We start from the raw sequence: 17,375 nt of genomic DNA, 5'->3' as shown, positions 1-17,375 counted from the left end.
CACTAACTAGCTGTGTGACCCCAAGCAAGTCACTTAACCTCCATTGCCTAGCCCTTTTTGCTTTTCTGCCTTGGAACCAATGCACAGTATTGATTCTAAAACAGAATGTAAGGGCTTTAAAAAATTTTTTTGTGTGTGTGAAAAATGTGTGGCATCATTTTCACATTAAAAAATTAATCAAAGCTCAGTCCCTAGAAATACAATATCCATCAACATTTTTCCTCAGGTATTCTAGAAAAGAAATGTTGTTATATAGGATCATCTATGATTCATTTTCTTTAATAAAATCTTCATGACTACCATTTTTATTTTGTATTTTCTACACATGTATTTATAGAAATGCAGATTCCTAATATTAAGCAGTGTCTACAGTTTGATTCTGAAAGAAAAGGGGCTTGTGTACAAGAGTATACAATATTATACAATAGTTTGTTATAACTTTTACAACAGATAGCATATTATCAGAGTAAGAAGTCTCATTCCATGTCTAGGACACATTGTCTCATGGTGCAACATCCTGAGACTTGTTATGCTTTATTTTCCTGTGGAAAGAGTTAGCTGTTCCTTCAGTGGGAGAAGCAACTCATTCATAGGGGAAATCATCATACCCCTTTTCCTTCTTCCACACTGTCCATTAGGTAATTATTTCCTTAATAATGAAGAGGTTATTCTTTTGTATGAATGTAGCTCTCTCCATTTGGACCCACAGGTCTAACCCAATCCTTTATTTGAAAATTTTATTATGAGCATGCATCACAATGTATGGCTCATTGGGCAGAGGCCATTTAATCCTCTCTTCTCACACAGGGCCACACAAATGAAAAATAGCACTGTCCCATGTGTGCTGTTATTATTTTCATGGGTAATGCTGTCATTAGCAGCTATGGGTGTGGGTATGGACACATGTGCACAGGACCCATGGAAAGGAGAACAGACCCCTTAAATGTGAATTCCTTCTCTTCCAAATAATACTACTTTGAAAGCAAATCCTTATTTATGCCTCAAAAAATCTGGCGGCTCTTTCCCCAGGTGCAGGGTGAATTGCCCAGGCTTCTCTAGGGCAAAGGCAGGGTGAACAGCACCAGTGAATCTGTGCCTGATGGTAAAGAGCAACTGCCCACTCTCAGCATTTATGAATAAAAGTCTCTGGTTGCTGTAATCTAGCAGAATACCCACTCTGACTGGATGTTCAGTCACATGAACGTTGCTCACGGTGCCATTGCTGAAAAATTTATACCTGAAATAAAGCAGAATGGAGAGCATTAAAATTAAAATGAACCAAATATAATGAAAATAATGTACCATGATTGACTTACCAGCTATTAACTGGAATACAAAGGATGGCTCAGCACAAAAATACCATGCCATGAATTAACTGGACCTTTCCTAGTGACTCAAGTCTAAATGTAACATGAACCCAAATAACTAGGCTTTAAATATTTCCTTCTATTCCTGTTGTCAAAAAAACCATCTCAGAATAACCAACATGACCCCCTGCAACCTTTTGGCTTTTTCCCCCCAATTTTCTCATTCTTTTCCAACTGCCTACACCTTCCAGCTGCTGTATTCATTGATTGTCATTCTTCTGAATAAAAAACTCCTTAGAGGCTTCTATGCATCATAAAAAGGTTCTGATGTCTTGCTTCACCTGGAATGCATTAATTTTACAGTTTTATAATTTACATAAGGGCCTCTGTTCAAGTTTGTTAAAGAAAAGGTGAATAATTTTGCTCAGCTCCATTCTTCATTCTTTTTAAAAATTAAATTAATTTATTTTTCTTACATTTTAAGTTCTGAGCTATCCTCCTCCTTTCCCCATCCTACAGAAGGCACCATTTGACAAAGATAGATATATCTATATATGTAGATATATCCTTAAAATACTATACACACACACACAGACACACATATATAAAACTTTCCACTTCTCCCTCTGCTTTTCCTTACCAAACTATTCCATCCACACTGTGCCTTCCAATCCATCTCGGTTTTCTCCCAGGCCATCTCCCTAGCACTAGCCACTCTCTCCTCTTTTCCCCATCTCAATCTCTTGGTGAACCAATTCTTCTCTATACTGTCCTATTCTTATGTCCCAGGGCCCCTTATCATATCAACAATTACACTCTGTTAAGCTTCAGCTTTGAATGACTCCCATCATTTGCAGTCTTTACTCCTTATACAAGTGTGCTATCAAATGAAGGTAATTATTCTGTCTGGATACACTATAAATTAGTGTGACACTAAACTGGGCCCTCACTACTGCTAGGCAATCCTTTTATACTTCCCTAATCAACTCATTTTCCCACTCTCCATAGTAGCTATTTCAGATATCTTCAAACCTTTCATGGTTCTCCCTCCCCCTCCACATTGTTAGCTAAGAAGCTTGACTCATTTAAAATTTTATTTATTTATTTTGTCTCATATTTTGAATAAAAAATTAAGGTTATTTGCCATGACCTCTCTCTCTTTTCTCCTCTCACCTCAAATCACTGAGATGCCTTCTGCCACTATGGTAGCCTTTTCCACCCTTGTTTCATGTGATGAAGAAGCCTTACTCATAAATAGAATCTAACCCCTCTACTTGTTCCAAGTAATCCCATTCCATCTCCTGTCCTCTAAGAGATTTCCCCCTTAGTCATCTCTAATCTGTCACTTACCTTCAATCTCTCCCTGTCTAATGTCTCCTGCTCTTCTACCTAAAAAATGCGCCCATGACTCCCCCATCCTCAAGAAACCCTCACTTGATACTTCTATCCCTCTAACTATAGTCTTATATCTCTTCTGCCCTTCGTGGCTAAACTCACAGAAAAAGCCCACTTTCTCTGCTCTCATTTTCTTTGTAATCCCTTAAAATTCAGCTTCTGGTTTCATGATTCCACTGAACTTGTTCTCTCTAAAGTTACCAACAATCTCTTAATTGCTAAATCTAATGGTCTTTTCTCCATTCTCATTCTTCTTGACCTCCTCTGCCACAGTTAATCACCATCTCCTACCTGCTATTAAGAGATTTTTGGTAACTTTAGAGAACAAGTTCAGTTCTTTGTTGGATCCTCATCTAAGCTATGCCTTCTTCCTATAGAGTCCCATAGGGTTCTGTTCTGGGCTCTCTTCTCTTCTCCCTCTATACCACTTCACTTGGTGATCTCATCAGTCTCCATTGATTTGATTACCATCTCTATGCTGATAATTCTCACTTCTACCTAGCCTACCCTAAACTCTCTACTGTTCTTCAATCTCATGTCTTTAGCCGCCTTTCAGACATCTTGAACTGGATGTCCAGGAGACATCTTAAACTCAATGTGTCCAAAACCAAACCTATTATCACTTTCTCTAACCCAGCTAGCTCCCAACTTCCCTATTACTGTTGGGGGCAATATCATTCTCCCAATTGAACAGATTTACAACTTTGGTGTCATCCTTAGCTCTTCACTATCTTACCTCCCTTCATCCCCATATCTAATCTATTGCTAAAGCCTGTCAAAGTCACCTTGCAATATCTCAAAATATTTCCCTTCTTCCCTGACACTGCCACCACCCTGGCACAGATTCTCATTACCTCACACTTAGACCATCTTAATATCTTGCTGGTGAGTCTGCCTCCCTCAAGTCTCTCCATTCCAATCCATCTTCAATTCAACTGCCAGTATTTTCCTAAAGCATAGGTTCAGCAATGTCATTCCCATTCTTGATAAACTCCAATGCCCCACTATCATCTCCAAGATCAAATATAAAATCCACTGGTATCCAAACCCCTCATAATCTAGCCCTGCCATCCAGTCTTCTTATACCTTAACCCCCACCACATACTCCTGTGTGAAGAGAACCCTTCTGCCTAGGATGGTGAACTTTCTGCTCATCAGCACCAGCCTATTAGCTTGGCTGGAACACTCCAAACAGAGAAACTTTGATTGGTTCCTGAGATGTGTTAGACAAATGCACAGGAAAAGGATGTGATGTGGAGAAGGAGGACTATAAAAATGAGATGGTAGGATAGGCTGGATCTTTTCTCTGGAGTTTGGGGCTGGACTCACTCTTTCTGAAGGTTGGTGGCTGAGGTAGAAGACATTTTCATTGGCTGGTAGGCTAGGAAATATTTTCTTTCACTCTATTTCTTTCTTATATATTAAAATTAAATTGTTAAAAGCTACTATCATTCTCATGACTTAAGGGTTAATTATTTTGTAAATGGCAATCACATCAATCATCCTTTTTAAATTAATATTATATTTCCAATCAAATTTCTAAATATTATATTTAGAATATTACATCTGGTATAATATTAATTTTTCTAATTTATTACATTCAATATTCAATATTACATTCCTCAGTCCAGGAGCCTTCTTTCTGTTCCTAACAGGACACTCCAACTCTTGGCTCCAGGCATTTTCTCTGGCTATGATGCTTAGAATGCTTTTCCTCCTCATTTTAGCCTACTGGCTTCTCTGGTTTCCTCCAAGAACCAACTAAAATTTCATCTTTTCCAGGAAGCCCAAACCCTCAATTCATGCACCTTTCCTCTTCTCATTATTTCCCATTTATCCTGCATATAATCATTTGTATGTATTTATTTGCATATTATCTCCTTCATTAGACTGTAAGCTTCTGGACGGCAGAGATTGTCTTTTCTTGCTTCCTGTATCTCCAGCAGGCAGAAAAGTGTCTGGCACATAGTAGTAGGGTGCTTAATAAATATTTATTGACCAAATGACTATCTAACATTGTGGGGGGCAAATGTAGGGGGAAAAGAGTACAAAAGAATTTGATATAGTCATTCCCACAAAGAACTTAGAATTTAGAAAGGGAGACAAGTATAAAACAATTAGAGGATAACAAAAGACAGAAAACAAGGGTACTCAGGAGAACCCTTTGAGCTTCTGGAATAAGCCCATAATTAAGTATTCAAATATGTGATACAGATAATTTGTTATGGATAGTAGAAAGGAGAGAAATTATTGCCGACTAGAGTTGTTGGAGAAGATTTAGAAAGAGATGGGGCTTGAACTGGACCTTGAAGGATAGGGAGGATTTGAGTATTTCCTTCAAATTTGTTCCTTTCTTTGAGAATTATCTTCTACACAAAGTCCCTAGTCTTCCTAATTACATGTATTTCTTCTCTTATAATGATAATAATAATAACTATGATTTATATAGCATTTGAAAGTTTGCAAAGCCCTTTCCATTTGTTTTCTCATTTGATGTTCACATCTATTCTAGGAGTTAGGTGCTAAATTATCCCCATTGAATAGATGAGGAAACTGAGGGCAGACAGAAGTTAACTGAGACACCCTGACATACAGCTAGTCAATGTTTGATGCTGTATTTGAACTTAGGCTAACTCCAGGCCTGGATGCACTATATACTGCACCATCTAGCTGCCTCGATCTGACACAGGCCACTCTAAGAGTTATCTATTATTAGGTTGTAGTCTGTATCGGTGTAGGGAGTTTTCCTTATTTTTCATTCCCTACATTGACAAAAATCCAGATCCTTAAACATATTTTGCACTCCCTGTCTTTGTCCCAGTGTATGCCCTGCCACAACCCTTTTCACCTCTCTCTAGGAGGACTATAATAAGATCTCTGCTCTGTTATTCCATTTACTTCTTCATGATTTCCCAGTCCATAACTCTCTCTTTTTTTAAAACCCTTATTTTCCATCTTAGAATCAATACTGTGTATTGTTTCAAGATGGAAGAGCAATAAGAATAATAACAAGGGGGGTTAAGTGACTTGCCCAGGGTCACACAACTAGAAAGTGTCTGAGGCCATATTTTAACCCAGGACCTATATTATACATAAGCTTGGCTTTCCATCCACTGGGCCTCTTAGCTTCCCCCTCATAAACTCTCTTTTCCTGCCATTACTCTTCCATCAACGTTTAAGTCCTTCATCAAAATGTAAACTCCTTGAGAGCAGGGACTTCTGGATTTGTATCCCCAGATTTATCACAGTGCTTTGGTGCATAGTAAGTGCTTTTCATTCTTTTATTAATTCCTTTTAGACAGTACCTAAAGTGTTCTGGCTTGGAACATTTCTCCAAGACCAGCAAAAGTTAATAAGCTTTAAATACCAACCAACTACAACAAATGTCCAACTGTTTCACCCTTTAAGATTGTGCAAACTCTCTGAAGGTGCCATACATAAAGAATAATACACATTAACACACTATCTTACAGATATGTGGATTTAAATTTACCTCTGTGGTTCAGAGCAGTGCATATACCAAGAGGTGTCCCCCTGTCCCAGGGCACTGGCATGCATGTTGGAACTGGAGCAGATTCCAAGACGATATGCTGGACACTCTGTCACTGTGGTTTCCCAGTAATGTTGGCCACAGGCAGGTAGTTGTTCACCCAGGACAGATGGAGTTCTGCACATAACATACATAAAATTAAACTAGTCACTGAACACAATGATTACAGTATATTTTTCTTAGCAATGTTCACATCTATAATCATCTTATCTCTTTAGGTAGCAAAATTTTCTAGGAATTTGCCAGAAATGGCCTAAAACATATCTTGTATCCCATACCTTCAAATTTGTTTAACTAGTCTCCAGGGTTTTTCTGAAACCCTGTTTGTTTCTACTTGTTCTTCAAATATGCTTTCCATTTCTGTGTATTTACCATAGTTCACCTTTAATGGGAATAGAAGAGCGAAGGCATGTTTACAAAGCATAATGTCTTACGCACATAGTAGGTGCTTAATTAATATGATCTGAATTGAGTTGAATAAAAAAAAAGATGAAGACTAATGAGAGAATTTTTATTTTAAAGAGCAAAAAGTATTTCCTTTTCAGAATCATAGGGATGGAATTTTTTGAATGTACTTTCCAGGAAGCACATGTTTTCTCCAAATGAGAAGGTTCCACAACTTTCCTTAGTAATATGCCTCTTCACTGCTTCTAAACTCCCAAGTGGACACCTAATTTAATGTCAACTATCAATATGCCTTATGTATCCATAAAGAAATGGAGTGTGAATAACAATAAAACTGGTTTTCTTCATTCTAGTATTTAGTTTGATTTTTCAGAAGAGTGTGGTTGGCTCTCTGATCACTTGGGAGAATCATTAGTACACTTGAATGACAAACACTGACTTCCCATGATGCTAGATGAAGAGTTCCTATCGCCACACTTTCGTTACTTCTATGATAGGAAGGTTGGTGTGAAACAAACTCTGATACTGCTTCCTTCTTTATTAGTGACTCTGAGTGACTCATTTAATTTCTTCTTAAAATAGTTAAAGCAACAAGGGAGCGTTCTCTCTTTGCAGTGATAATGTTTGTGTAGTCCTCTCTTCCCTTTCAGGTTTAACATATGAGAAATCAACTAATGCAATGGGAATTTTCTAAATTTTGTCCCCTTACTCTGTGGCACTATTAGAGTAAAATGGCCACGACCAGAGCATTCCCTGGAAACCCCCAGCTATTTGATCACCATAAGTTATTCCCTAGGTCAACAACTGCACTATTTTTTATGCTATTTTATTCTTGGAATTATATGTTATTAATGTTATTATTTATGTATCTATGTTATGTTATTAGTTATGTTAATAGTTGTGTATTAATGTATCTAATGTTATTAATTGATTCTGAAGGTAAATGAAGCCTCAAAAATTATGATTAAATGGTTAAACAATGTTACAAGGGGCAGTCAGTTTCAAAGTAATTATCTAGATATAATTATATTAGAAGACATATATAAATATATTGCATATATTTATATATAATATAGAACATCATAATATAGTATATTATGTAGTCTATATCATATTACATAGTTTATAGACTATTATATGTCTATATGGTCTAACTTGAATACAAGTTAGTAATTATACATATTATAATGTACACATAGATTATAGATGCATATTTACATATGTGTTCTATACACACACAATGAATTTACAGTCATTTGGGTCTACATTACATAGGTATAATGTATAGATTATATAATCTCTATGTTTGTTACTATAATCTATATAAATTTGTTTATGTTAGCTGTAGCAATAGCACATTCGAATTACCTTGTAATCTTGCTATCTATATAGACATTCATTGCACATCTATATATTCACTCTTCTATATATGAATGCACCTATATGTACACACATTTATTATCTATGTGTGCATTGCACATTCATGTAGTCCTTTTTGTACAGATTTTATCTATCTAAAATACAATCAAGATAGTTTAGGCCTACTTTATATAGACATGTACATAGATTATAGAATTTATATAAATTTCTGCATGTATTATCTAGAAAATGATATATCGTTTATATAGTCCCAAACTATTTTGTATTCATTTTTACTTAGATAATATACACTTTAAAGCTAGAATGTTTTATTGTCTTTATCTTTCAATAAAATAAAAAATATTTTTCAATAAAATAAAAAAGTACAGAAGCTTTTATTTTAACCTTCTTATTTCATTGTTCATTTATTTATTTTTAACATGTTTTAAAACTCTGAGTTCCAAATTCTCTCCTTCACTGCAGCCCCTCTACCACTCATTAAGAAGGTGAGCAATACACTAATTATTGATTATGAAATCATGCAAAGCATTTTTTTCACATTAGTAACATTGTAAAAAAAAGGGCAAGAAAAGTAAACTGAAAATTATACTTTTAATTTTAGACTTCTTTCTGGGTTGTATATTTATAACCCTTTCTGTATATATCTATATAGAGGAGGACTTTGTTTTATGTGAACTTGACACACATGAATTCAGGTATATGGGATCAGCAAAAGAAAAAAAGGGCAGAAAAATGCTTAAAATACATAACATTTTAATTACACACTAAATCCATGCCATTCCCAAGTGGTGTAAAGTCTCCCAGCAGTTTACCCATTCTTGCTTTTTCTCCCTCTGAGACATGTTAGTGTGTGTCATTACATTGTTTCACGTAAAACACTAGCTTTCCAGTCTGAAGTTCCCACTTGGACAAGTCATGTCCACATCAGAGCAATGCTTCTCTTGGTTTCATGAATGCTATTTAGGTACTAATAATGGCCCCAAAGTACAAGAGTAGTGATAATGGTGCCTCTGATAAGCCTAAAAAAAGTTGTAAATTGCCTAGGGATGTTCATATAAGAAATACTTATTATTTTTAAATAATGCAGTTCACTATTATGCATGATTTTCAACTCATGCAAAGAGTCTTGGAACATACTGGTCATATAAAGCAAGGTTCTACTCTAATAGAGATCCATACTATATTGTTTTCATTTTTATATAGATAATATATTCAAAATGAATACAAAGTAGTTTGGGTCTACTTTATATAGCTATATACATAGATATATGTTCATATATGTAAATATTTGGCGGTAAACATTATGTATCTCTCTATCAGACCCAAAGAACCTTGTATTCATTTCATATATATTATCTAAATGTTCATTTGTCTCCCCCATTATGATGCCATCTCCTTGAAGGCTGGCACTATTTCATTCTAGTCTTTGTAGCCCCGCCAGTTAACCCAATGTCTGGCATGTAGTAAATTTTTAATAAATGATTTTTTATGTATATGTGTATATAAATATATGTATATATGTATATTGTGTATATAAATATTTAGATATTGTGTATGCCTGTATGTCTGTATTTTATTTCACACACATACACTTTATTTTTTAAAAAACCCTTGCCTTCCATCTTAGAATCAATACTGTGTACTGGTTCTGAGGCAGCAGAGCGGTAAGGGCTAGCCAATGGGGGTTCAGTGACTTGCCCAGGGTCACACAGCTATGAAGTGTCTGAGGTCAAGTTTGAACCCAGGACCTCCCGTCTCTAGGCCTGGCTCTCAATCCACTGAGCTACTCAGCTGCCCCACACACATACACTTTAGTTAAACTGTAAGTGCTAGATTGGCACGTGCCGTGTAAGGCATCAGAACTTTCCCTGCTTGGGATTTTACTTACTCGGTGAGCCTTCTCCTCTCAGTAAAGCGGATTACTGTCCCATCTGAAGAAATCTGTAGTGCAGGGTGAGCAGTCTCTCTCAATAGGAGAAATCTAGTTCCTGTTGCAAATAAAGAAAAAAGAATTATAATACTATCATAGCTGGAAAAGATCTGGATCACTTTGGTGCTGGGACCATCAACTGGGTAAATGAAGCTCTCCACTTCTTCTGAAAGAAGTCATTGAGTTATACAGCTTCTGAAAAGCTCTTGTAGGAGTGATAAGCTGGGACAGTAGGAAGGTCCAATGCTAGGGTGAGAAAAGCTACCCATACATTGGACCATTTGAGGGTCTATGACGATGAGAGTTTCCTTAAGGAGCTGAATGGCCCCATAAGTAAATTACCATTTTTAATTATAGGATTTTGATACTGCCCATAACTTGGCAATATTGCTAAAGCTGTGATCAAGCCAGAGGAATCCCACTAGTGGCAGATATACCAGACAATCTAGAAAATATACTATAGTAAGGAAATCAAATTTAAAATGAAATTTGGTCAAATCAAAATGAAAACAATCTATATATAATAATGGTCAACTCATGGTTGGGACAGAGCTTGGATCTGGTCACTTCCACTGAATGCATGTCCCCAGAAGTGGTCAGAATCTAGGCTTATCCTGATCCCCCACTCAAGCTCCATGATATGGCAGCTGTTCATATGTAAGCATTTCACTTACATAGGTGCAACCTGATATATGCAATTTCATCAAATGTGAGAACTCTCCCTCATTACAAATAACAACTCCAAAATCTTACACCATTTATCAAGAGAAGATCAAATGGATACAAGGCCTAGGCATAAAGTAATTTAGAAGAACAGGGAACATACTACCTATCAGATTTATGGACAGGAGACAACTTTATTAATAACTATGAGGTAGAAAGCATTGCAAGGTATAAAATGGATCGTTTTGAATACATTTAATTAAAAAGGTTTGTACAAAAAAACCAAATATATTCAGGATTAGAAGGAAATTGATAAGTTGGGAAAAAAGTTTATAGACACTTTTTCAGATAAAGATCTCACATCTAATATAGAGAACTTTATCAAATATATAAGAATATGAACCATTCCCCAACTGATTCATCAATAGTTTTTGAATGAAGAAATGAGAGTTATATGTAACAATATGAAAAAATGCTCTAATTCATTATTGATTAGAGAAACACAAATCAAAACAACTCTGAGATATCATCACATACCTATCAAATTGGCCAAAGTGATTAAAAGGACAAAATATCAAATGTTAAAAAGGAGAAGCAGGTAAACTTGACTGGATGGGAGGGGCAAGAGCCCATGGAGTACTTCTTCTCCTCCTCCCACCCTGTAAGCAGTTGGAAATCAGTTAACAGAACACACTCAGAGCTAGTTATGGAGGTTATACAAGCTTGGTAAATCCTGGGCCAAGATGGTAAGTGGATAGAGACTAAACCCCTTGTGATAACTTTATTTGTTTGAATTACTCTCTCACAGGATTGAAATATTTTACTTCAGATCAGACCACAGGCCTTAGGGCAGAGGCAGTTACAGCCCCTGCTTAAATGAAATACTTGGCTTAGTGAAAGGAAGGTAGTAAGTATAATCCCCGGTTAACTGAATATCAGCTCAGTCTTCACAAACTAAATGAATTTAATGGTTTCAGGGAACAGGAGAAGGGATTCAGTTTAAGGAAAGAGGAGGGAAGGTAATCAGGCTAAAACTGTTAACTGCAGGCTAACAACACATTCCTATCCCCCAGGGGTTGGGGGGGGGGGTGCAGAATGTATCTTGAATGGCTGAACTCCTATCCAAGCCCCTAAATAATCTTCCTTCTAAAACCTAAACAGCTAAACTGAAGGTAGACTGTGATCTTGCTTGAAGGTCTATCTTTGAGGTTGCTATCAGGTAAAGCAGCTCTGGCTGTCAGAGACTGTCTATAGCCCCAGGAGCTACACAGAGTGAGTGTGCCCAGAGCTGAGTGTGCCCAGAGCTGAGAGCCAAGAGTCAAGACCAGGACCCTTGCAAGAGGGGTGACCTAGCTTGTATACCAGGACTCCAACTGCCCTTAACTGCCCCCTCTCTTAGAGTTCTGGGGGGCACTATGGAATTCTGTGATGTAGCTTGAACCCCTCACAGAAACATGGATGCCACATTAGAGAAGCACAAATCAAAACAACTCTGAGATATTATCATATACCTATCAAATTGGCCAAAGTGATTAAAAGGACAAAATATCAAATGTTGCAGGGGATATGGAAAAATGGAAACACTAATACACTCTTGGTGGAACTGTGAACTGATCCAACCATTTTGGAGAGTAATCTGGAATTATGCCCTAAGAGTTATAAAAATGTTTACCTTTTGATTCAGCAATACCACTATTGGGTTTATTTCTGAAGGTGATCAGGAGGAAAGGAAAAGAACCTGTATGTTCTAAAATGTTTATAGCAGAACTCTTTGTGGTGACAAAGAACTGGAAATTGAAGGGCTGCCCATCAATTAGGGAATGGCTAAACAAGTTGTGGCATATTATTATGATTATGATGAAATTACTACATCAAAAGAAATGACAAACAGGTTAATTTGGGGAAGACATGGAAAAATTTACATGAAATTATAAAGAGTGGAACAAGCAGAACCAAGAGAATAGTATATACAGCAACAGAAATATTGTTTGAGGAATGACTTGTGTAAAGGTGACTTGTTCACCTTTAGAAAAAGAATTGATAGAAATAAGACATACTACTAAATATACATATACCTTTTTGTTAAATAATGCCTTTTCTAGAACAAATTGTGGTATGTGGTGACAACTGAATACTGTTGTGCATGTATTGATGAGAAATGATGAGCAAGTTAATTTCAGAAAGCGCTGGAAAGATCTATGTGAATTGATACAGAGTGAAATAAGCAGGACCAGGAACATTGTATGCAGTAACAGCAATATTGTGGAATGATCAACCGTGAAAGATTTAGCTTTTCTCAGCAATATAGTGATTCAGGACAATTCTGAGGGACTTATGACAAAGAATGCTATCTACCTCCAGAGAAAGAACTGTTGGAGTCAGAATGCAGACTAACGCATACAATTTTTCATTTGTTTATTTGGGTTTTTGTTTTGGGGTTTGGGTTTATATGATTATTCTTTTACAGAAATGAACAATATGGAAATGTGTTTTTGCTTGATAAGATCAAATTGCTTGCCAGCTCTGGAAGGGGGAAGGGAAGAGAGGGAAGAAGACAATTAGGATCCCATAACTTTGGAAAACTTATGTGGAAAGTTGCTACATGTGATTGGTAAAATAAAATATCTTTATCATAAAAATAAGCAAACAAATGTCTTTTCCAGCATGGGGAGGGGAAGGAAGGAGGAGTTGCCTGGGTATTTTAAAGTAACCAACAAACAAATATATAAATAAACTTCAATTTTAAAAATCCAGAACAACTCTTCATGTCTCCTCACTATTTTATTTTTATCCAAATTTCCTCACTTATTCTCTTCAGAGAATCTGCCTTTTGACCTGGAAAATCCTTTGGAGGTTTTATCCATGTTATTCCTCATTCTTTCCTGGATCATGTCCTTTTTGTAGTCAACAAGCATATGTTAAGTGCCTGCTATGTTCCATCACTGTGCTATACACTGAGAAGCAAAGATGGGCAAAAGACAATCCCTGCTCTCCAGGAGCTCAGTCTAATGAAGGAGACAACTGGCAAACAGTTCTGTACAAATAAGAGATATACAGGATGAATCTGGCAAATGCCTTAGGGGAGCTGTCTTACTTGATATTGACACTTGATATTGACAATCATTGAACAAAATTATTTTTACTATAATAATCTCAGAGGAAAAGCACAAAGGCTAAGGACTGAAAGATTTCTTGCAGCCTTTCTGGAATACTGTTTCTTGAGGATGTCTTTTATTCTGTTTTTCACGCATTAGTCATTGTTAGTAACATTCATACATGGCCTACTTTTGTCTACCATATGTCTTTTCATTGCCTTTTAGAACACCTGCAATTTTGATTGTTCTGAGATCATGGTGTTCTATAATTTGTAGCCATAGAGCAAGAGGGAATACTGGTATTAAAAAGATGAGTTTTTGTGGCAGCAAACAATAAAGGATAACTGAAAATGCTCCACAATTCCCAAGATATGATAATAGTCTCTTCCCCTTCTCTTATGCAATTCTGGGTCATACAACTGTTCAACACCTCTCACCATGGGTGCTGTGAGGTTCAAATGCAATAATGGATGTAAAATGCCTTGCAAATGTTACAACACTATACATTCCAGTTATTATTCATTACTTAAGCTTTCTTCTACAGACTTAATGAGTTCAAGCAATATTTTTAGAGCAAAAAGAGGTATGCTTAACAACCAAGTTCTAAGGGAGACAAGACAAGTACATATTTTAAAGTTTAATCTGCATTATTTCTTAAGGCAAGGAAATCAATAACACAATAAATCAAGGCCTGATTTGTAGTGGTTGCCTATTTCCAAAGTGTAAATGCCCACATAATCCAAACTGGTTAGAGTTGGCTCCAGCACACCCCTGCCTCTATCCTAGATTATTACAATATTCATTTTCAAATTATTTGTTCTAATTATTCTCCCCTCAAGTCTCTCCTCACTATGGTCATCCTCCACACAACTACCAAAGCAATTTCTTTTAAAAACAGCTCTGAACATGTCACTTGCCTATTAAGTAAACTCCAATGGATCCCTTTTATTTCTTTATCCCTAGAATTAAAAAAACAAACAAACTCCTCTGCTTAGTTTTTCAAGTCCTTAATAACATGGTTCCAAATGATCTTTCCTGCCCCATACTACATTACTCCATTTCCTGCACACTTCAGTAAAACTAGCTCCCTCTGTTCCCCACACATGCCATAACCTTGCTTTGTACTGACCATTTCCCATGCCTGGAAGATACTTCCTCTTCATGTCCACTACCTAGAATCGCTCTTCAAGATGCACTTCAAGCAGTACCTTCCATGTAAAGCCTTTCTTGATGCCCACAACTGATAGAGCCCTTTCTCCCAAATTTCCTTATATTTCTCTACCTTGTGTTTATTTTGTATTTCTACTATATATATGTACATTTGTATTTGTTGTCTGCTCCAAAAGAAAGTCAACTACTTAAGAGTAAAAATTGTTTCAGTTTTTACATTTATTTCTCCAATGCCTTAGCACAGTGTCTGGCACATTGTAGATGCTTTTAAAATTTTTGTTAATTGGTTGATCTATCTAGGATTCATGTCTACAAATGAACCACTCAATGTATTAGACTTCCACTGAATGTTGTAAATGGAGCAATATTCATTTTAAATTTACTTTATTTCTCTAGTGAACATGATTATCCCAATTTCTTTTGAGTAACTATGGATTTCATTGATAAGTTTTTCAGGACTCCACGTAATTACTACAATGTCCTATAAAGAGGAGGCTTTGGAGAATCATTCCATTGACAGGAAATCCTTATAAATGGACTCTATACAGGATGTTTTCCCTCTTGTGATACTAGCAAAAGCCTAAGGGGAGCTAATGTCTTACTTAATATAGATTCTCAGGAGTCTGAACAAAGTTTTCTCTACTGTAAGTATCATAGAATTGTATATGTTTTGGTATAGGCATAGTAAATAACTTGTTTCCACAGAGTTTTTAAGACTAGTTTTTGTTCCACTACATTAAATGTTATTCTGAAATAAAATAAAAGATGTAGCAATAGCTTAAATCTTTACACCCGGCAGATAGTCCTGACTATTGATATGTGACAGATTAGCTACAAGAGCCTGCCAGTTTTCTTCTTGCATTTTCATCAAGGATACCTTTGATGTGTGAATGCGTGAACTCTCATAAAAGTTTTAGAGAGGCTTTTCCGGGTTAAGATGGCGGCAGAGTAAGAAGCAGCTCTTAACCTCTCCTGACCGAAACATACAAAACTCCTCAAGGGGACATAAAAACAAGTCCAGACGAACGGAGGAACCCCACAACAGGGCACAGCGTGGAAGGTACGTGGAATCGAGACATTTCCAAGCTAAAAAGGGCTCTCACTCACTCAATCGCGAGCTGAGCAACCACCCCACCCCCACCCCCTCCACACTCACCTATAGCTCCGAACCCAGCTAAAAAGAAATAGAGCAAGTTTGGGGCACCCATCGAGTCATCAGCAGCTCCGGGACCTGTTCCTGACAGCAGCAAGACTTAGGACCCCATTAAGTCAAAAAAAGCACGCGAAATCTGAGCGCGCGCGCCGGAGCAGGACGCTGGGCGCGCAGAGTGCCGGCTGAGTAGAGGCGTGGGTGGAGGCAGAACTAAGCCTAAGTGGGGAACCAGTGCAGACCGGTATACGACTGTGGAAGCAGCACCCTGAGACTTGTAAATAAACCTCCAGCAGAGGATCAAACAAGAGGGCCCACCAGGGGGCTTGACCTTGGAAAAAACCAGAATTCAGACCTCAGGAGCCAATAGATTGGGAACAGACACTGAGCCCGAGGATAAAGCTGAGAAGCTGCTGGGCTAATGATGGCTACTCAGCATCAGGAGGTTCAGAAGAGAAAGAATAATAACAAAAAGAAGAAGTCTTTAACACTCGACAGCTTTTACACAGAGAAAATCCAGACAACCGAGCAAACAGAGGAGGAGAACAAACAAGCATCCGGACCCTCCTCAAATAAGGAAAACTCCTCACAAGCTATGGAAGAGTTCAAAACTGAGATTCTGAGGAAAATGGAAGAGATCTGGCAAGAAAATAACAGTTTAAAAGGTAGAATCTTGCAATTGGAAAGTGAGGCTCAGAAATCAAATAAACTGATAAGCAAATTGAACACCAGAAATGACAAGATTGAAAAGGAATACCAAAAGATTATAGCCGAAAACCAAAAGATTATAGCCGATAACCAGTCCCTAAAGGCTAGAGTCGAGCAATTAGAAACCAATGATCTCTCAAGACAACAAGAACAAATAAAACAAAGTCAAAAGACTGAAAAAATAGAAGGAAATATGAAATATCTCAATGAGAGAGTGACAGACCAAGAAAACCGGTCTAGAAGAGACAATTTGAGAATAATTGGTCTTCCAGAAAACCCAGAAATTAATAGAAACCTGGACTCCGTACTAAAAGAAATTATTCAGCAAAATTGCCCTGAAGTCCTACAACAAGAGGGCAATATAGACATCGAAAGGATCCATAGAACACCCACCATATTCGACCCAGAGAAGAAATTGGTTAGAAATATTATTGCCAAATTCAAAAGCTTTCAAGCAAAAGAAAAAATCTTACAAGAAGCCAGAAAGAGACAATTCAAATATCAAGGAGCACCAATCAGGATCACACAGGATCTGGCAGCCTCCACACTAAAAGACCGTAAGGCTTGGAATACAATATTCAGAAAGGCAAGAGAGCTGGGCCTGCAACCACGGATCAACTAC

General features: G+C 37.0%; 1 protein-coding gene across 2 annotated transcripts in view; it reads right to left on the bottom strand.

Moving 5' to 3' along the window:
* Positions 1–289: 289 nt before the first annotated feature.
* Positions 290–17,375, bottom strand: part of CMYA5 (cardiomyopathy associated 5) — a 146,261-nt gene continuing 129,175 nt past the window's right edge. For both annotated transcript variants that reach the window (XM_044663303.1, XM_044663316.1), the window contains 3 exons: positions 9,926–10,025; positions 6,196–6,369; positions 290–1,237 (listed from right to left, as the gene is read on the bottom strand). In XM_044663303.1, coding sequence (XP_044519238.1) covers positions 991–1,237; positions 6,196–6,369; positions 9,926–10,025 — 521 coding nt within the window. In that variant the 3' untranslated portion in view covers positions 290–990. The remainder of the gene's footprint in view (positions 1,238–6,195; positions 6,370–9,925; positions 10,026–17,375) is intronic.

This window comes from Gracilinanus agilis, chromosome 1 (assembly GCF_016433145.1).
Source record: "Gracilinanus agilis isolate LMUSP501 chromosome 1, AgileGrace, whole genome shotgun sequence".
Taxonomy (NCBI): Eukaryota; Metazoa; Chordata; class Mammalia; order Didelphimorphia; family Didelphidae; genus Gracilinanus; species Gracilinanus agilis.
The sequence above is the reverse complement of the archived record's forward strand: the minus strand, read 5'-3'. Positions and strand labels throughout refer to the sequence as shown.